This window comes from Anomalospiza imberbis, chromosome 4, assembly GCF_031753505.1.
Source record: "Anomalospiza imberbis isolate Cuckoo-Finch-1a 21T00152 chromosome 4, ASM3175350v1, whole genome shotgun sequence".
In the NCBI taxonomy this organism is placed as follows: Eukaryota; Metazoa; Chordata; class Aves; order Passeriformes; family Viduidae; genus Anomalospiza; species Anomalospiza imberbis.
Window position 1 is genome coordinate 40,505,201 of NC_089684.1, and position 21,367 is coordinate 40,526,567.

General features: G+C 40.2%; 1 protein-coding gene across 4 annotated transcripts in view; it reads right to left on the reverse strand.

Annotated features, from left to right (window-relative positions):
- Window positions 1-21,367, reverse strand: part of LOC137472681 (bifunctional heparan sulfate N-deacetylase/N-sulfotransferase 3) — a 255,554-nt gene that overhangs the window by 39,479 nt on the left and 194,708 nt on the right. For 2 of the 4 annotated variants that reach the window (XR_010998365.1, XM_068187991.1), the window contains exons 1-2: window positions 12,073-12,271; window positions 4,487-5,613 (exon numbers count right to left, since the gene is read on the reverse strand). Coding sequence is in view for 3 of the 4 variants with exons in the window: in XM_068187991.1 (XP_068044092.1) it covers window positions 4,487-5,467 (981 nt within the window). In the remaining variant the exon portion in view is untranslated. Of the gene's footprint in view, window positions 1-4,486; window positions 5,614-11,441; window positions 11,465-12,072; window positions 12,272-21,367 lie in introns of those variants that run through there. The other 2 variants (XM_068187993.1, XM_068187992.1) reach the window with 2 other exon arrangements.

Consider the following 21,367-nt stretch of genomic DNA (forward strand, 5'->3'; position numbering starts at 1 on the left):
GAAGCAATTAACTTTGAGAACTAGACTTCCTCCTGTGACAGGGACCATCCTCTGTCTTGACAGTTCAGGCTTTCTGCCTGAACCTTCTAGCCCTTCTGCCTTAACACAATATATATGGAAGATTCTCTCCTGAGGCAAATATTTAGGTCATTCCTATGCAAGAGAAACTGAACAGCCACCTGACTGGATTTTTAAAATTTATAGCCAAGTGGTCTGCTTTGTCTTGGGAATTTCTGGTTTCTTTCCATGTATGCTGCAGAGGGTGAAAAGATACTTAATGGGTTTTAAATAACTGCAACAATTTAAGCAGTGCTGAGTAATGTGGATGAATTTAATGGAGGGAATATACAATTAGCTCTTAGTGGGGAAATCTGTTATTAAATAGAACTATATTAAACAAAAGGTTAGGCCACCAATGTTATTAAGAAAGCAACAAAGTAGTGACAGCACTGGCTATGGAAAATGGAAGAGGACAGATCTGACCAAATACAAATGTTTATATTTGATGTTACTCACTCTGCAAACAATTTATGAACAAAGTCACATACTTTTAAGGTGCAATTCACTTAACCCGTGCCTCCCTGAAGATGAGCTGATTTTCTGTGTTTATGTCTACTGTGGCAAGTTGAGGAGTAGCTCCATTAGAGGCGTCTGCCTCTCAACATCCAGGCAAGATGAGTGACTGTATGGAGACTGAAGGGCTATGAAATGGATTCCTTTTGGCTGAACCTTCTCCATTACCTAAACAATGTTTGGCACAGCTTTTTTCTCCAATTCTCCAGTGATTAATGCTGGAAGACTGCAGCCTAACTCTTGCATTGCCCACTGCAATGCACATATACACTAACAGATGCACTGCCCAAGCACTCCCAAACCAGAATGATACATAAGGATCTATGATCCCCTTCCAACAATGAATATGGTTAATAAGAAGACTTTTCTTTGGCAATTATAAAGAATAACTACAGATACAGAAACAGGTTAGGCTTACCTGAAGAGATCCCCATCCTGACTTCAATTCAGTCTCTTTTGAAAAGCACACAAAGGACCAGACAGTCAAGAGGAGCTCAAACAGCTAATTATTAGGAAAAAATAATTTGTCAGTGTTCTAACTTTTCATTTGAAAAATGTGATTAACTCTCCAGGAACTTCAGCAAGTGCATTTATTGGGGAAATGAAGGGAAAGGTAGATGGCCTAGACCACCAGCACAGAACAAACTACCATCAGGAAAAAAACCCACATTTAATTTCCCCTCTTTTATCATCTGCTTCTCCTTTGAAAAATCTCAATGCTTCATAGTAATAAAAATTTCACAAAGAGTAACTGTAAGAAAAGAAGATATTAAATTAGTAGACTGTCAGCCAGGACAATCACGGTCTAGTAAGATAAACTTATTCTGTGGATCTCTAGATAGATTATTCTCTGTATGTCCATTTAAATGAATTATTTGCACTGCTCAGGCTCTTAAGTCTTTCTAAAAGAAACAAGGAAAATAAAATATAACATTGTCACAGCCTAATGGTCCCTCCTGCCTGACAGACAAAAGGAGAGAAAAAAAACTTACTGAAAAAGGAATGTTGAGTTGATTATTACCTAGCTTATTTTCAAAGTGGGAGGCAATTAGACCACGGAAACATCCTCTTCCATTATTTCTATTATACCACAGGAAGATAAAGTACATTAATATAAGGATTGACGGTTATTGTTGATGCACAGTGACAGCTACTCAGTATCTTACATTGAAGAACTATGTTCTATCAGCCCAGATGGGACACATAGACAGGCAAATCTCTAACAGCCACTGTTTCAAGTTGTTGGAGTCCTTTTTTTTTTTAATTGAAGAAGCTGTGGTAAAACTAGAATAAACTTTATCTGCTGTTTAACAAAACAAAGCATTTACAACAGGATTTGGATTGATAAACTATGTTTGTAAAACATTTTCAGAAGGGCTCTTCACACTTATGTTCCTGACACTATAGGTACTCGAGCTGAAGTAGCACCACTTTGCCTCCTCTTCAGAGGTACAGAAGACATTCATTTTGGAAGGCCTGCTTTTAATCTGACCTCTTCTGAGGTCAATACATAGCACTGATAAAAAATTACCACTAAACCTTATAATAGTAATTTTTCTATTTGCTTACCTCCAATTCACACACTTTAAAGGAGAGGGAAGTTAAGCTTTAATAGGTTAAGCCCTCAAATATTAACTATTCTGGCCATGTTGGAAATCTATTTTAGATCTCTAAAGAAGAAATTCCTTTGAAACCACGATCTTACATGCAGTCAGGATCTCTCTCCTTGGAACAGTCAAAAGGCACCTGGCCATGGCCCAGCTTGAGCAGGGGTTTTAGAGCAGATGACCACCTGAGTTTTGCTACTGGTTCTGCATTAACCTTCCAATTTCTGAACTCTGTCCCATCCACAGAGCAGTCAGAACCAACTATAGAGGTCTTCTGGCTCTGGGAGATTCCTTAAGTTTCAGATTGATTAGCATTAATAGAATACTGGTAGAAACATTCACCTTACTCTCCCTCCAGCTCACAGGCCTAGCAGCTCTGAGTATATCCAGAAAATATTAACAAGGAGATATGTCAAACAAAATTAAATCACAAAAGAGCATCCTCCTTAATTCTATATTGCCAGTAGTTAAAATGAAAGCTTAGTAGAAATAAGCTAGTCTTGAGTACTGAAATTATACAAAGTCTACATTTAGAACCTCTTTTCACACTTGCAGCACCCAATTCGCCATCACAGTCACTGCAGCAGAACTCAGTAAAACTCCTATTTAATGAGATGTCATTTATCTGCAAATACATTTTTAATAACGTATTTCCAACTACTGCAAACTGATTTTGTTTCATTCCTTTCACCTGTCATTGTGCCACCGAGGATAACTCCTTTGATATTAATAGTAATGAAGAGGCATTGCATCTGACAGCCCTAACAACTTGTTTAATACAACATTTTAACTACAAGTAGATGAAGAATCAGAAGGGAACACTTTCTTTAGATTCCATTGTTTCAGAACACAGTCCTGTATAAATGAAATTATCCTACTTAAAAGTTATTTCCACTTTGATATTACTTCTACTTAATATGACAGTTTTATTTTGGGAAGAATACTTTCTGACATACTGCAAAATATTTTCCCCAAACAATATGGTTTATCCTTCTGTATCTGCTGTAATCAAATTTGTCTCAATAGTACCCTGTTTCTGCTAAGTAACTCTGGCAATTAAACATTCTAACTTATTTTAAAATGACAATCCCAAGGTGTCACTTGCAAAGAGAAACAAAACATAACATGCTGTCTCTGAGTGCTACTGCATAACACAGTGATGGATTTATTCAGGCTTTATTTCACTCACTTTGTTACCAGAAAGTGTTGCTTCTGCAGAACAACACAAGTTCTGCCAGTGATGTTCGTCAGATCTGACTTTTTTCCTGCCATCTGAATTTACATCTAGGAGACTTTTCAAGCATGCTCCCTCATCTAACTCAAACACTGCCATCATGTTCTCCACAGGAAAACCATTTAGGAAGCCTCGCCTTTATTTCTGCTCTCTTCCATGCAATTTGTTTGCCTAAGGAAAACACCTACTTAATAAGGAAGCAAATCTTCTTTACAATTGAATGTACAGAGGAAAAGAGTGTATGCTGCAATTTTAAAGCAAATTAAAAGTTTAACTGCAGGGTCAAGCATTTTGCTCAAGGAAGCACTGCATGCAGAGCTGCTGTGGCACTGAAAAAACATATTAACAATGAAAAAACCCAAAAACATGGTTAAAAATGAAATAAAAATAACCCGCTGCATGTGGTGCTGTCTTTGTCTTTTTTTCTTGCAGCTCCTCATTCCATTAAACAACTTCTAAGAAAACATTCTCCCTTATTTTTAGCACAAATAGGGCAACAATCAGTATGTTATAGATTATTAGCTTCTAGACCAAGTTGAGAAAGGTGACCTCCTACTACCTGCTTTGGGACAACACTCCTCACAAAAAGCACAGAAGAAATACTTACAGGAAGAAATAATGTTAAGATGCTAGTGCTACTGACCAACAACTATCACCACACTTGAACAGCACAACAGAGTGGAAAAGGACTTTCAGGAAGTACAACTCTAAACATAAAAATGGAAATTGTCTAGTGATAGAATGAGCTTTTAAGACCAATAGTAACATAAACCCTCCTTGCAAGCAAGTGCCATAAAACAGAGATGAGAGAGCTGAAATGCTGCAAGCAACTCCTGACATCCAAACCCATTTCAAACAGCCAGTAACTCAGTCCACTCTTCAAAGTTTATGCTGACATTTACTGTTGCTCACTGCATTTACCTCCTGCTTGTAAGACTCTCAACATATGCATTAAATATGAACAGCTCCAGGGTGGAGCCCTGAAGTTCCAACTATGAACAACTATTCACTTTCAGGTTAAAAAAAAAAATCGCTTTGCTGTAATGACCATTAGTTTGTGCGCATACTTTACCTGTACATCGTTGGTGTTCATCCTTGTTCCATCCTTGCCAACGAAGATATCATCTATGTCAACCAGAATGTACCTATCCAAGGATAATGTGAGCTTCTTTCCAGAGAGGAAAGAGATGGCATCTATGAAAATCAGCTTGTGCAGCCAAAAATTCAAGTTATTGCCGAAAAGGACTCGTTGAATCCCATCGTGGAGCCCCAAGTCATGAATTACCGTGGCATAAAGAGCACCTAGAGCAGCAGGTGGAGAAAGGTTTTCTGGTGTCTTTACTTTTGCAAATATCACGGGTTGGTAAGTTGTGTGATTAATCTGGAAAACGGCCCAGTCATTTCCAAGCAAGGGCCCTTTCTCAAGCTTAGAAGGTTTAGTCACATGGAGCAGTAGGGAATGAGGGTTAATGCAACAGTCCAAAATACCCAGATTGCTGTGGACATGAAAAGGAAAACCCTTCAACTGAAAGCTTTGCAAGCTGTTCTCATTGCCTTTGTGAAATCCGATCACACCTACACCATATTCTACACAGTACTTATCTAGAAGGCCTCTGTTCCAAGAGTCCATATTCACGTACTTAAGAATATTTTCATATACTATGAGAGCGTATTTGCCTTTGCTTTTGTCTATAAGCACTGGGAGGTCACCTTTCCCAGATGCAATCTCAATGTGAAACTGAAACCTGCTGGATTCCAGAACGGTTATTATATCTTGGCCTAATGTTGAGTACTGGCTTTCCACAAACACCAGCACTACAAGGTCTGTCCTCATGGGATCAATAGGCTTCGTGGTCTTCATCTCCATCAGCTTGTAGGGCAACAGTTGAGGATCACCACATTCCACTTCTGAAGAGGTTTCAGGAAGTTCATTTTCCTGTTTGTAGCCATTATACAAGTAGTAGGCAGAAATAACTATGCTCACCATACAAAAAGTGGCCAGCAAAATTACTGTTCTTTGAAAATGTCTGTGAAGTTTCAGGATAAAACTCATGGTGTTTACTTGCCTTAGATAGCTCTCAACAGCAGCATGAAAAACAAACACAGATTCTCAACAACTTGTTCCAGTCCTCTGAAATATTTATGTCACCATTGCAGCACACACATCTATCCTCCACAGAGCTTTACCGATGGTATAGTCTAGGAAGAAAAGAAAATCAGAGATTTAATTGAGACGTCACCTTGTGAGGTATCATCTGCTTAAACTAATGAGGAGCAGAGAAACCACTGCCAGCCAGAGGTTTCTGTTGGTAACAACTGCTCCAAATTTTGCAATAATATATTTTTTTCTGCTCCCACTGCTTGCCATGTCCATTTGAAGGTCTCTAAATCTCACAGGTTCCTCAACTCAGAGGATCAAATAAAGCAGGCAGAGGCACTGAAAAGCAAGACAAAAAAGCGAAGAATTCACAGTGTTTTAGAAATTCTTTTTACCTAAAGTTAAAAGTTAACTCCAAGTAGACAATTGTTAACAACCGAAATATTGGAAAATTTATAACCTTCTTCCTTCAACCCCTAAAAAGCTGGGGCAACATGATTAAACAAATTCTATCTTGTATTAGTTTTTCAAATAACCAAGAACATGCACATCTTAACTGTTGTACAAACATATACTGATACACTCTATATTATATCTATCATAAATTTTTTTTTAATGCAAAACTTCCTTCCTGCAATATTAGAGGAAATCCAAGCATTTTTCTGGACTGTGGAGTTTTGCAAACTGTTAGAAGTACTTTCTTGTGGGGGTTTTTTTGGGGTTTTTTTGGGGGGGGGTTGGTTTTTTTTTTTTTTTGTTAGAAGCATTTCTTTGCATTAAAAAAAAAGAAACACAGAATAATCAAGCTCTTAAATCTGAGAAGAGAAAGTAATAAATCAAAAGTTAAATCTAACAGGCAGATCACCTAAGGATATACTTATGCTCTATCTTGTACTTAAGGAAAGAGCAATTGCTCAAGCCAGCAGTACAACTGCTGTCAAAACTCCCTAATAAAACAACTGGATGGTGTGACAAGCATAAAATAATGATCATAAGTAATAAACAAAGGTTCAAAACAGATTTTGAAAAATATTAAGTGTGTCAAGATCTAGAACATGCCACTGTAACTTCAATGTAGTTTGCACCCAGGTCCATTTGGAAATGGGATTAGGATAAGGTGTGGCATTAACATGGTTGTTTCCTAACTGAGAGCTTAATCCTTCCATTCCTGGTTGGGTTTTTTTTTTTTTTTTTTTTATTCTACATTGTAAGCAAACTGGTCTTTCACTACAGATTTTCAAAAAAGCTAAAAAATATTATGTACTTAACAGTACCTATGTAATGTCCACAAATTTAATTAAATCCTGAAGACAGATCTTCCTAGTGCCATGATGAGCATAAAGCAAAAATAAATGAGAAAAATCAGATGAGGGGAAAAAGAAACTCAAGTAATTTTGTTCATCAAAACTGCAAAATTCAGCATGAAGAGCAAGTGTACGTGAGCTGTCTTATTCATAGTTCAGATTAATAGCAAGATTCCTTCTGTCTGGATAGATTCTACTCTGGATAGATTTCACTCTCCTCATCTTCTATTCACAGATAACTGTTTATCAATCCCTTCTCTTCTGGGAAGACTTAACCCTAGTCTTGAACCTCACCTGCAGCAAGTCCTGCTCAAAGCTTTTGGGCAGGAGACCTGCCTTTCACCCAGGCTCACTAATTAGTGTTAGACAAATAAAATAACCCCAGTTTCCTGGTTTCTATCTGAAAAAAAAAAACCCTGAAGAATGCATAAAGACCAAACAACAATATGGAAGTACCTTTAGAAGACCTCAACATTCTTAAGAATTGAAATGTCCAATCCTTGCCACACTAGCTTCAAGAATATCAGTCTGGATGGCATAACAGAGATATTTAACACAGTAACAAGTCAGGTGACAAAGAAATTCCATCCTGAATGATTTAACACCAGAGAGAGGTTTCCAGACAGATGATTTTTCATTACACACTCAAAGGGTTTTCTTCATTTTGCATTTCCAATTCAGCTGCCTGAATGCCAAGAAACACATAATTTTAGTGCCTAAAATTAACACTGACTGCATTCTGTAGAAAAGCTGTACACACACCTATTTCTCTTTGATAACCACAGATCTGGTTGGTCTAGATACAGAAAAAATGAGAAATGACACTGACTTAAGCTCATAGCAAGGAAGGGCTGATGAGACAGAGCTGTTAGAACTGGGTATTACACAAGGGTTGCAACCCAAGAAACATTTGCAGCAAGGGCAAAGCTCCTAATGTCATTCCATGCACAGGAAAATCTGGAGCCAGCCCAGAAACCTGAATTTTCTTCAAGAAAAGCCCTGTCATTGTAGCCTCAGCTCCTAATTGCAGGTGCCCCCTGGGGCTACAGAGTGCAGCTGCAAGGAGAGTGGCTGGAACTGCCAAGACAGATGTGAGGTTCGACTGTGAGGAATGAGGAATTCTCCGAGGCAGTCAGACACAGCCAGACTTGGCACACTCCCTGCTGAAGACAGTCAGGAAGTGGGATGGAGCAGAGCAAGACACAAGGTTTAAATGCACGCTCTCTTGTATCAGCTTGAGGCTTAGATAATTTTCACTTGCTTAAGGACTGGTTTGCAACGCAGGAGTTCAAAAGAACATAGAAAGAAGAAAACAAACATTTCAAAGAGAACATATATTTTACAATATCAACAGTCTCAAAGCCTTGACAAGGTACAGTTGCTTTCCTTGAGGGACAGCAGCATTTTCCCCTGAGCAATAGTACTTGCTGGATACTCTAGTGCTGTATTACAGCAGCATGCTAAAACAACTCAGAATGTGCCCCCTTGACAGTGACATCCTTGGGACGCACCACACACCACACATTGTGGGACCTATGGAGATCGTGACAGTCACCTTTATCACATCTCTAGATATGGCTTCAGGAAAGATGGCCCTTGCTTGCTATAATTTCCTACAGTAAAACCAGACAAAAAGTGTAATTCTCAATGTACCTACCGTGAGTAAGCTGTGAGAAGAGGCATTTCAGAAGAGGACAGTACTTGAGGAGTCTTACTTTCATGACCAGAGAATGCAATACTTGACTAAAGAAAGGAGAAGTCATGATAGCTTCCACATCAAGAAAAAATATCCAGGTATAGAAAAAGACTTAAAGGAAAAAAACAGAGTCTAGAAAGTCTTCATAAGAGTTCAAGCTTGTTAGTATTGTTTCAGTGAAAAATCATGAAAAACACCCATAGATAACATCAGCAGTCCCAGCTCTTTTTGATTTCTACAGTCATACGGTATACCGTGACAGAGGAATACGGTCCCACCTGTACCTCAAAGTACTTGAAAACAGGTGTCAGATATTATGCGAATCCAAAGTTCCGTAAAGCTGATGGTGTAATAAATTTTACCTATAAAATAATTTGTATGGTATTTTTCCATGGTTTGAAGCAATAAAATTTTCCTGTTTGTTCTTCTATCTGGAACTTTATTGCTTTAGAAGAACCTGCATTTGATCTCCTATTTTGCATTTTCATGCCACTGTGTTAAAATTCAGACCAGGACCTTTTACCTCTGCTGCTCAAAGTAGGATGTACCAAAATGCTCCCTTAAGGTGAAAATTAACATCTTTGAATATGCAGAATTTGCTTTTTAACTTACAGATTCACTATGGAGAATATCTTGCTGAGAGAAAGCTGAGTCACGGAAGGAAATTTTGCATTTTGTTATGAACACAGACAGCAAGGCTCAATGTTCTTGTCATCTACAGCAGAAGTAGTAGAAGTAGTTTCTGCAGCCCAGAACCTGCTCATGTGAAATTCTTGCTGGTACAGGAAAGAAATACCACCTTATTAAGCAGAAGATTTACCATTCTGAACACACTGCTGGGCAGTCACAATTACAGGCATCTGCAGGCAACCAGCATGAAACAGATGAATTTGAACAGAGATCTTCAATTTGGATTGGTTTGGGGGGTTATCATTTGTTCTGCTTGTTCTGTTTCAGGTTTTTTAAATTCACTTAACAAAGTAGCACTGATAGAACAAATATTGTGAGGAAGCCCAAAGACCCGAAGCACACCATAAGTGAGTTCCTACCACTTGCAGCTTTCTTTAGTTTGTTGTTTCATTGCTAAGCATAAATGACCAAATTCTTGGCTTCTGTAAATTATTTTCCCCTAATAACCCTAATAGAAACTCTTCCAGGAGACAATACAGATTGGGAACACAGCCTACTAAATTATTCACAGGTGTTCTCAATCCAGTAAAAACAAATGCTCAAGTAAGAAACTGCACAGGCACATAAAATTGGACAGAATTAAAAAAAAATACTATTAAAGTTGAATCATAAGTATCAACACAATTTTAAAACGACAAGAAACTTTTTTCTGCTGTCTTAATATCAAGGTTAAAGCAATAGGCTCAACTAAAATATCCATAAATAAGTGAGGAATTGTTCTCAAATCAAACTTAGCAAAGCCAGTAAGAAAACTCTGCTTTAGTCTTACCTCAGGCCTGTGCTAGGGCAACTGTTTACTGTGACCCTTGATTAGAAACAATAAAGTTGGGTCATACTTACAGGTAACAAACATACTCTTAGAGGGTAACAAAAATCCTTTTCATCAAGAACTACTAAAACAGAGCTAGTTCTGGATTGAGTGGTCAGCAATGTTATTCAGGTATACTACATTTATCTGGGGACATATTTTTAATAACTTTCTTCTAATCATCCCCATCACTATATTTCCATTCTGTTCTTCACCAGTCCAGATACTACCACAGTGCTGGTGACATGCTGGTGATGTATTACATGAAGGATGAGTTTTAAATGAAGAGCAGAAAAAAGGAGGCATATTGTTTAGCATGCTACTATAGACATTTAAATCTCCACTAATTAGAATGCTGCTTAACTGCTCTGAACATAAAGGTCTGCTCTGACCAGTCACTATGAAATATGACTTCAAAGGAAGTATTCTGAAGTCATTTTAGTGTTACTAAAATGGAAAACTTTGGATATACAAAGGACCTGGTAGGAAGCAGCAAAGTACAACCAAACACAACCAAACCTGGGGTGAACAGCAGGGCTGATTTTTAAATCAGTTATGAAAATACCAAAGTAGCCTCCAAACACTGAGTACCCTTATTTACAGCATTATTTTACTGACTAAAAGATTCAAGCATTAACAGCTCAAATGAGTAAATCCAGGCTGAGAATGAGACGTTACAACTGCATATTAAAAAAAACATTTTCAACTTGTAAAAATGGTGATATGAGACATAAGCTGTCAAGGGAAGCCTTTGAGACCCTTTAGCATCACATAACAAACCCTGGAATGTGTGATTATTGAAAGGCGTACATTCCCTCATAGCTGTTAGGAAAAAAGGGAACGGCTCAGACAGCACAACAATTCTGGTGGATAGAAATTCTTTTCCAAGTGCTTGAGGTAAGCAGTTAGTAGTTTCTACTGTACCTGTGATATCCTTAGCTCCATGCTGCATTGCCTAACACAGTGCTAGAGACCCTTACAGGATAGGGATTCAAGCATTACAGTTTGTCAAGAAAAAATATTTATAAAGATTAAATATACAATGTTTATTAATAGTTTAAAAGAAAATTTTAAAGACTTCAACAGAACACAGAAGTTTGGTTTAGTCCTCAAATTACTCTTTACCTTCACACAATACTTTCTACAGACATATCTTTAAGCTCTTGACATCACACAATTTTTCTGAGATAAACCCTGCAATTTTTCAGCAATTGCAAAAACATCACTATCTAAAGAGTAAATTATTTGCTCAAGGTCTCTGAGATAAATGTCCAGCACACTGTCTGGTCCATGCCCATACCATTACCTCCCCTCTCTTTTCTCCCACAACTGCCAAGTGTAGAGTTAATAAAGCAGAGTTCAGCACCATTTCTTCCGAGACACCTGACTGAGGATGCTGACAGTGAGAGAAACCCTATTTCTTTCACTTACCATTCTATTAGGAAGAGAAAACCCCACCACACCGAAACCTGAAGCAATTATCCAGCACATCAGGTATCGAATTGAATAATATACAAGTTTTCTGCCATTTCCCAACGGTTGCAAATGACAGCTGAGCCGAGCAGCAGCACACATCAATTTCTGACAGGATTTAGGGAATTCAAGCAGCTATAACCACCTGAAGTTATGAATAATTACTGCACTAGGCTGACTAATTTTGTCCCCCAACAGAGCCATAACTAATTCCCGCAAACACTAGAGGGCAACAGCGTCGCGCAGAACAACTCCGCGAGGGGAGCGAAAGGGAAAAGCCCAGGCACTGAAGGGCTGGTGCGGGGATCGCGCCAGGCAGATGCTCAGTGCGCCGGGAAGCAAGAAAAACAAACCCAAACCCCAAGAAACCCCATAGAACAACCGCGCAAACGCTGCCTCCGCAGCGGGAGCCTCAGTGCCGGGCAGCCGCCCCGTCACGCCGCGCTCCCGGCCCGCGCGGTGTCCGCAGCGGAGCGGGAGCCTGCGGGCGGCTCGGGCACAACTTTGCCGGGGGCACGGGGCCGGCGAGCGCGGAGCTGTGCGGCTTCGCCGCGCCGGGCCCGAGGGCACCGCCCGCCCCGCTCGTTACCTCCAGGCGCGCTCGGCCGACATGTCCCCGCGAGGTGCTTCAGATCCCGCTGCCGTCTGCGCCCTCCGCAGAGCCTGCTCCGGGAGAGGCGCCGGCACCCGGCGGGCGCGGAGACGCCCGGGGCGCGGAGGGGCGGCGAGGCTGCCGCCGGGGCTGCAGCAGCACCCGTCAGCCTCGCCGCGCCCTCCCGGAGGAGGAGCCGCGCTCGCCGGCGAGGGGCGGGCAGGGGCACCGCCGCACCGCCTCCCACATCGTCCGCCCTCCTCAGGGGCTCGGCCGGGCCGGGGGTGGCTGCGGCCCCGGCCCTCAGGCTGCTCCCGTTCTCAGCGACCCGCCGGGTCCGCCCCTCACGGCACCTGCGGCGCCCCCCTCCCACACGGGGGCCGGCGCTGCCTCAGTTGAGGCATTCTTAGTCCCTATCTTAAATAAAGTATGATTTTTTTTTTTTTTCCGCTCCTCCGAAGCCAATTTAGAAAGCCCCTGCTGCAGACGCGCTGAGGGGAAGTTTAACTCACAGCCTCCCGCCAAATCCCTCGCTGTCGGTGCAGCTTTAGGTACGGCCGACTTCTGAGCCGGTCTAAAGGTAGCACACAAGGGCACAAATTCCGTGCGGTCAATTACATTTTGTCAAGACAATGTAGGGTTAAAATCTTGAGAGAATGCCAGTTAATGTATTTACAGCCTCGCTGCTTTTCTTTATTGAATTTTCTAACCCTATGTTAAACACAGTCCCACTGTATTTTTCACTGATACTCTGCATCCCTCGCTCTGGAGATGGAGCTGCTCCATTACTGCAGCTGAGGGAGTTAAAATTCCCTGTGTGAACTGCATTAGCTTTCACAAATGGGAAATAAAATGAATAAATTTTACAAGTGCCCTCTTGATCTAGCTAATTTACCTTGCAATTGCCCAGTGATTGTTAGCTCACCTAACAGATGACAGTTCAATACATCGGATCAACTCCATCACTGGTGCTTGTCTGTCCAAACCTTCCTTTCTGTGACTAACTCAAGGCAAAAATGTAAAGGAGAAGAGCTACAGTCACCTGAACATTGCTTTTCCAAACATCTGGAGAATTTACAGCTCTTAATTCAAGAATACTGTTATTTGCTTTCTCTTCTTTTTCTCCCTTTTATTCTCATGACACACTAAATACCCCAAATTTTACTGTCTTCTAAGCCAAAAAACAGTGCAAGGTCCATGAGCCAGACTTAGAGTAGAAAAGAGAACTTGTCACAAGGGCTTACTATGTGTGAGGTTATTAATCCCTGGAAAAGAGAGTCCATCTAAAATCCTGTTGCCTTCTCAGTATTCTACAGAAAGAGATTTTCTCCCAGATTAAACTTCTCGACTGTGTGACTATCCTGATACAGTCTTGTTGTGGGGACTCTCTATTACAACAGACTTTTCCTACAACAGGCTAGGAAACATGGGGTGGAAATCAGCCACAAGTGACTGAAATTCTTGGCTGTGAGTTCAAACTCACAGTTTCCCTCCTACCCTTTTCTCTGAGCAGTCCTTTTTAGGTTATTGCTGGCCAACCTGGTCAGAAATGTGTCAGAGCACGCCTGTCCTCGGAAGCACTTGGTTGCTCACAGAGATGTGCTAGACACCTCACATCTGAGGGCTGCAGCACTGCACGTCAGCAGCTGCAGCACCAAGTGCTTCTGGCAGGAATATTAACAGCTTTCATCTTTCTTGGTGCTACTTTTCAGGTTTTTTGCTCTTGAGCTGTCAGTGCAGCCTGAACTGGGAATAATGTCTTAGCCATTCTTTGAGCAATACATCTTAAGACACTGCTGACTGCACTTCTGGCCAAGATTTCTGCCTGGCACACAGTACTCCACAAAAAAATAGGAAAAGGAGTAGTAAATCTAGACAAGAAATTAGGGAAGAGGAAAACCTACTGAATTGCAGGCAAACAGAGACACATCTAGACAACTGCTACTCTCCACCATGAACCAAGGACTCAGCTTTCTGCCTTTCTTACTGTTGGCCTCGACACATGAATGCTCCCTTTCCCATTCATGTTTTTCTTCCAACTCAAGAATTCACCTGTGCTGTCCTTCTGCATCATCAGCAACCTCTCTTCCTCAAATGAACCGAATCCCACTTTGTCTCAGGGTCTTACCAATTTCAGTCAATTACTGCAAGAAACAGTTCTAACCATTGCATGGTTCTACATCTGCAAATGAACTCCTGGTCCTGCTCAAACCTGTGCAAAACTTGGTTATTTTCGATATGGGGATCATTACTACAACTCCCAGCACAAATTGCTCATACAATGGACAGACTGATTATACTGCACATCAGGAAGGTTATTGTTTGAAGCATTACTTGTAACAGCAACACTTTTCTATTAATAAAGAAATATTTTATCCAGTCCTGCCATTTCCAAGTTTAGAGATCTCTTTTAACCTATCACTCATTATTATTTGTATTATTTTTGTTGGCGTTTTCTTGCAGGAAGTGATTGAGGTAAGTATTTGAAAACAAGGAGCATCAAGGCAATTGCCTGTTATTAGTCATTTTGTGATTACTTTTTTAAAGCCATTACAAATGCTACTAGTCAAAAGGCAAACTTACTGTAGATTTATAATGCTCTTTGGATTAATCAGAAGTTTGTTAAGCTGGGAAATGTTTTCTTTACACGTTTCATCTATATAATGAGGAGAAAAATGTGGCCTAAGATTTAAGAAAGGCTTGTGGTCAAAAATGTAATCAGCTAAGAGGCTATCTCAGAAAAGAAAAAAAAACCAACACTGTTCAAGTTTATAACTGAACGACATTTTTCCAGTATTGTTATTACAATACCCTTCACTTGTGAAGTGTGTAATGACCATTCTGTAGCAAAAAGTACAGGAAGCCAGCCACACTTAGAGATTTTCCCTATAAAGCCACTATCTTTCAGATGGAAAACCCACTTATTGTTTCTTTTCAGAGCTTTCCATTTAATTTTCAATACCTTAGCCTAAAAAAATCCCACTATCTGCATACATTGCAGTAATATCTTTCAATCCAGTGGAAGGAAGTTGCTAATTACATGCCGTGGGCACTGACTGCTTGGCAGCAGCAAGGCGGTTTTATCTCCAGTCTTAGAATAAACTATTGTTATAAATACGTTTTGTTCCATGTTAATAAGGGAATCGAGACAATTGTCATCTTTGTACAATGATCAAATGGGCAGCTCAGGAATTCATTAGGTGTGTCTGTTGTAAGCTGCAAACCCACCTTTTACTGCTCAAGTCATGCCATGTGAAGTGTAAGACAGATCCATCAATGAGGAGGACTGAGCATTTTTCTGTTGCAATTTACCAGGAAATTTGCTTATGAAAAGAGAGAAAAGACTCTTCCTTCCCATTATATCAGGTTCAGAGGTTCCAAGTTAATAAATATACCAAAAAAAATAGCAGCACTGATTCAAAATGTATTTATTTTAGTGAGTTGTTTTGAATGTATGTCAATTTGAGTAAAACTTCCTTACCAATATTGAAATTGGCTACAGGAAAAGGATAATGGGGGATGGAAGAAAATGAAAAAGAAACCAAGTCTCTATAAGCACAGTCAACAATCTGAAGCATCTTTGCCCTTTTAAAGAAAGCAACATGTAATTAAAACTTCTGTTAAAATTTGATCTTAGAATATATAATAAAATAGGGCTAAAAATAATTTGTATTATTACCGTAAAGTCAATTCATTTTCCACACCAATAACAAAGGAAAAGTTCTAAAATAGTCTTGTAATTTGCAGAGAGGGAAAACATTAAACTGCTATACTTCAGTTGAGCAATAATCCAAACACTTCCCAAAGCAGAATGTCATTCACAGTCAGCTGGAAAGATCATCATAGTTTCATCTTTCCTTTCCCTTAGCAGAAGTTACTTTGAAGAAAATGAGTAATTTAGCTGATTTTTTTTTGAGAAAAGCACCATGCTTTAGCACTGCCTTCAGCTTCCTCACACCCCTCCCTTTCTTCTATATAACAAAATCCCTCCTGCCTTCTGTGCTTCTGAACACCCAAAGCACAGCCTGGCTTCCCTGTGGCAACAAACAAATAGCAATAACCAGAGGAGTTTGCACAGGAGTGGGATGTTACTCAGCATGCAAGGTAACACTGCAGGATCAATGACATGACTGTCTGCTCCAGACTGAGAGCTCATCAGCTGGGAATCACTGAGGTGAGAAAGGACGTCGTGGGGACCAGACAAAGTTAGGGAGTGTCTGTCAGCTGCCAAAGTGATGTGTCTGGAAAATACTGCAGGCAGTGCTCAGAGAGGAAAAGAAGAGGCGGATATATGAAAGTATTGATGCTATTTCATACAGCTGAGGTATACCCTCACTTGGAAGGCTGGCTAAAGTTCAGGGAGAGTGATTCCAAGTGGAAGAGGTGGAGAAAAGAGCTGTTCCCATGATCAGGTGAATGCACAGCCTGTCCCATGATAGTCAAGGGGAAGGTTGAGAGGTGATATAGCTGCAGCACTCAAGGGGGAGACATCAATATGCAGTGGTAGCTCACAAGTATTTAAGGAAAAGAGATTTTTGGCATAATAATGATTGGGTAAAACTGGTGCAGAAAGTTAGGATGGAAATTAGAAGAAGCTCTTAAATCACCAGAGTGAAGTAGACGCATTCTATGAGTAGCGAGGGCAAAAAGAGTGCTTAATTTTGAGATGGAGATTAAGTGACAATCAGACATTGTTCATCACAGTGCTGAACTGGTGTTGATGGCTTTAGAGCATCTATAGATCAGTGACCCCAGAGTCTTTATAGTGCTGGGAGATCAAACCCATTAAGAACACGAATAAATCCTCATCACTGATGTTGTAGTTGCTATCGGCTGTTTCAGCTCTGGTGGTTTGTTTGTCACACTGGTTGTTTCAGGCTGTCTGTAGGCACTAGAGAAGGTGAGCACCTGCACTCTGTTCACATGAATATGAACATCTCACAAGTCATCATTTTTTAATGAAAGCCTGTATTCTGGAACATAAGATGTTAGCCTCCAGGGAAACATATCAGCTTGTCACCAGTCCCACAAGTCAACAGGTAAAAAAAAAAAGGCAAAATTGTCCTCTTTCCTGCTAGAATGAATTTGAATACCAGATCTTTCTGCTTATTAATATTTCAGTTCTCCCCAAACATGAAATGGATTGAAATATCAGATAAGCTGGTAGAACTCTTATGTTTGTCATATATTATTTCAATTTATTCATAAGAAATTACGTCAATAGGTTGCCCATATATAATCATGCACCATGCACAGAGATCTTAATTACCCTATCATCAATATTCATGATAGCCCATATTATCCAGGGTATTATCCTATATTGTTATACGCGATGCCACATGAATACCATATGGAAAAGGGATTTTAAAAAGGTTACAGGCTAATAAGTGTATTTTATTCCACTCAGAAAACTCAAGAAAAACAGTTCTTTTTGAAGATCCAGAGGCTGTAATTACATGCAAAATGTTAAGTCACTTTAAAGGCAAATGCTAACCCAGATGGACTGAAGATTAAAATTAAGAGCTAAAACTTCCTATTGTTATTAGTGCCCCAATGCACTAGATATTGTGCAAATATATGAAAAAGGTGACTCCCATCATAATTCTACCTTTCAGCTTGGTTGTTCTAGAGCAGAAATTGTAGTAGGTTTAAGCAAGCAGCTGGTGGTCATATAATAGCAGTGAATTATAATGCTTTATAATGCCAGAAATTTTGTATGTAATTCCCTGTGAAGTTTCCTAGGAGCTGTGCCTAGAAAATGCTGCTTTGGCATGTCAGCCTTACCACTTGATTTCATTTACCCATTGTGTGCCACAGCCCTTGCACATCATGCCTACTCCTGGGCCAGGGCAGAGGCAGCTGGACAACTCAGGGGACTCACACGAAATCTGGACACAGTTCCCTGCCCACTACGTCCTTCTGAAGTGTCACCGGCATCTGTGATTATATTGATGTGTGAACAGGAAGGGATGCTCCTGCCATCCTTCAGTGCAGCAGGGGGAGCACAGCCCATATCTCTGGCACACCACCACGACTGTGATGCTGTAACAACTCACTGTGCCTTACAACACGATTTGTAACTATCTCAATAGTGTTTGAAGTCTTGATTCTGCAAACAGCTCAAGTGCCACTGTACACACCGCAGATCAGAGGGCTGGACACAGGAGGCTCTGGCAAGGCTGAGCCACACTAAAGTTCAGAGAGAAGACCCAAGTTCACCATGAGTGAGCAGCATAGCCAACAAAGAACTAAGGAGTTGGGATTTCTGCTGAGGAGCTCCTCCCTCAGTCCACTTTTGAGGCTGGCATTTTTCACTAAGGGGCACTATCAGAACTTCACAATTCATACAGAACATTGTTAGTTAATTATTTTCTAGAATTAGTATTTTGCTCTTCCACTTTGCTGTTTAAAGCAGACAGCAGACTGATGGAGGTGCAGGTTTTGCCTGTAGTAAAACAGCATTCTCCTTCTTTATCTTTATACTGCAATGTTTCTCCTCTTTGACATAAACAGTGTCCAAAGCACTCTAATCCAATCCATGCCCAGTACAAACAGAACAAACAAGGAATGATTTATGCATGCTTGACTGCACTCTATATTTTATTAGATGAAGATGAATTACTGTGCTGAACAGGGACACATTCTCCTGAAAAATCCATCTTTGTAGATTCTGGTGCTCAATCTCATGCCTTGTGCAAATGCATTTTAGCATACTATTGCCATTTTCCACTTGGTGATGCCACACACAGTAGAGTGGCCCCGGTAGAGTACTGAGGGAGGTTCCTTTGCTAGCAGACTGCCATAGCTGCAAGATACAGCTCCAGCCTATCACTTCCAAATGACCCTCCTCTTGTGTTCTAGCACAGGTGTCATTTCCCAACTTCTGCCACATGCTGATAACGTTATTTAAACAAAAGATTGAATCCTCTTCCTCTTTCCTTCCATCATTCCACTGTATGCACAGCACTCTCAGCCTTTATAGCCACTTCTAAGACAAATCTGTCCATTTATACACAGAGCAAGAATTTAACTTTGTTGATACTGGACAGAAAGCCGAGGGTCTGCATCTTATTAGAAGTTTTATGCACGGCTATGGTATGGAATTGATGCTTCCTTCTAGGGAAAAATCTGTTTTAAAACCCGTGAATTGTTGATACGTGGTCAGCTGCTATCAGAAAAAAACCCAATACAGTTTGTCCTTAAGTAACTGGACAGGTACATTAGCCATTGCTCAAACCAAGAAAGCAGTAAATTAACAACAAACAAGCTAATTTTTCCCATTCTTCTTCCATTTTCTTTAGCTTGCAGTACGAACTGATCAAACTCAAATTTAATTTGTCTCCTCCCACAGTATCTTACTCTCTACCCATATAAACACTGAATAAAATTCATTTTCAAGCTCCTTCTTCCGAAGGTAACATGGTGAAACCACTCATGTGAGACAAGCTGCATTGCAGTTTTTAATAAATCAGTCTTTACAAAAGCATTTCTAGAACTCCTCTTCTAGAACTGGCAGTGTAATGAAGAACGTCCCTACCTCTTAGTCTCAGACCGTAATATTAAAATATTTTCAACAGTTTAATTTCTCTGTGAAGTTTTTAAATTACGGTCTGTGTACTTTACTCAGTACAGCTTCACTTGCAAAAGGCAATACCCTGTGATTTTAGGGCCACAGCTATCAGATACCTACTCAGTTCCTGTATCCCTGCTAAGACACCAGACAAAACCCCCTGTGGTGCTGCTGGGTGCTTTCCTTGCTGCAGGTATCCATTGGGCTCTCAACTGAGAACTCTCACTTCACAAAAGCCACAGAACAGCAATTAAGAAAGGCTTATTATTAATCCACTCTGCATACAAAGCTATCCCTGACCTTAGAGAGTTTTTTGCATTATAGGACCAGGTCTCAGATGGTGGTGATTTCCAGCAGGCGTGGACATGAGCCAGCTTCAAACATCAACTCTAGAAGCAAAAAGCTCTAGAGGGTACTGATGCCCTTAAGACACACAGTTGTATAGGTATTTCCTTTAAAAACAATAAATCACATCCCTTTTCTCAGCCTTCCAATAAAAAGAACAATACTTTTACATATAACTGTAAGGCTGCACTCCCAACATGATCTAACAAAAGTGATGCCAACTCCTGTATGCTTTGAACAACTATTGCACAGAAAATGTCCCTCTGTTCTGCAGTAGACATTCCCTAGTGCAATGTTTTTTCTTTCAGTCTTAATTGAATTTTGTAGCATTTGCTTGTACATGTTGTTGTTATCTACATAAGCTTTTCCTTTCTCTCTCTCTCTCTTTTAGTTCAATTAGAGGTGCCATTTACAATTTGCCTTCTACCAGGTAAAAGAATAGAACAGAAATCCAACTTTACATAACAACCAGCAATTCAAATTGTTAAATCAAGCCAAGAGTCAGTATAATGCAATGTTAATTTTCATAGAGTAGATAGAATATGAAATATTTTTATATCCCTAGTCATTAACAGAGTACATTAGGTTTATGTTTTGAAATCAGATTGTTACCAAGAGCTTTGTGTTTAAAACTATTTTATGAAGCCAAGAAAGGAAAAATCCGAGACTTACTGGGGAGATGGGAAATTGTCACCATGTTGAACACTCTGTTATTCCTGCCCTGAATTGGCAGCTTGGGCAATATTCTTATAGGAGAATTGGGAGAAGCTAAATCACATGAACCCTCCTATCATTTCATGCTCAGATAGCTCTGGGCAAAATAGGTATTTAAAATAAAGTGCCCGTTCAGTTAAACTAATTTCTTCCACTGCTGAACAGGAGCAGTAGGATCTCAGGAGTTACCTCTCCTCTTGTGCTACTTGTAATTATACATTTTCTGAACTGCCATTCGTACTTTATTGTGCACAAGAGGGAGAAGAGCTCTATCAGCTGGAGGTCTGGGTATACTCAAACCTTTTGTGGGATCTCTAGTGGGTGTCCAGAGATACGTTCAGTGCTCAGTGGCAGTACTGGAACCCAGATTTATTATCTTCCCTTTTCCAGCTGTGCTGGTATGCACAGTCTCACAGGTGTAGACATGATGGAAAATGTAAAGCACAAGAAAAAACACAAATCAGAAAGGCCTCTGTGCTTGCAATGACAAGATTTTGAAGTCACAGTATCTGATACTATTTTGTCCTTTCCAAACTGAAACTATTGGCAAGAGCCTTAAAAACTCTTGTTGAGCTAAGAAGAAGTTGCACATACAACCAACCCTATGGCAACCTGCATGCATGTGTTCATTGCTAACATTCTGTTATGTAATCTGCTCTTCAG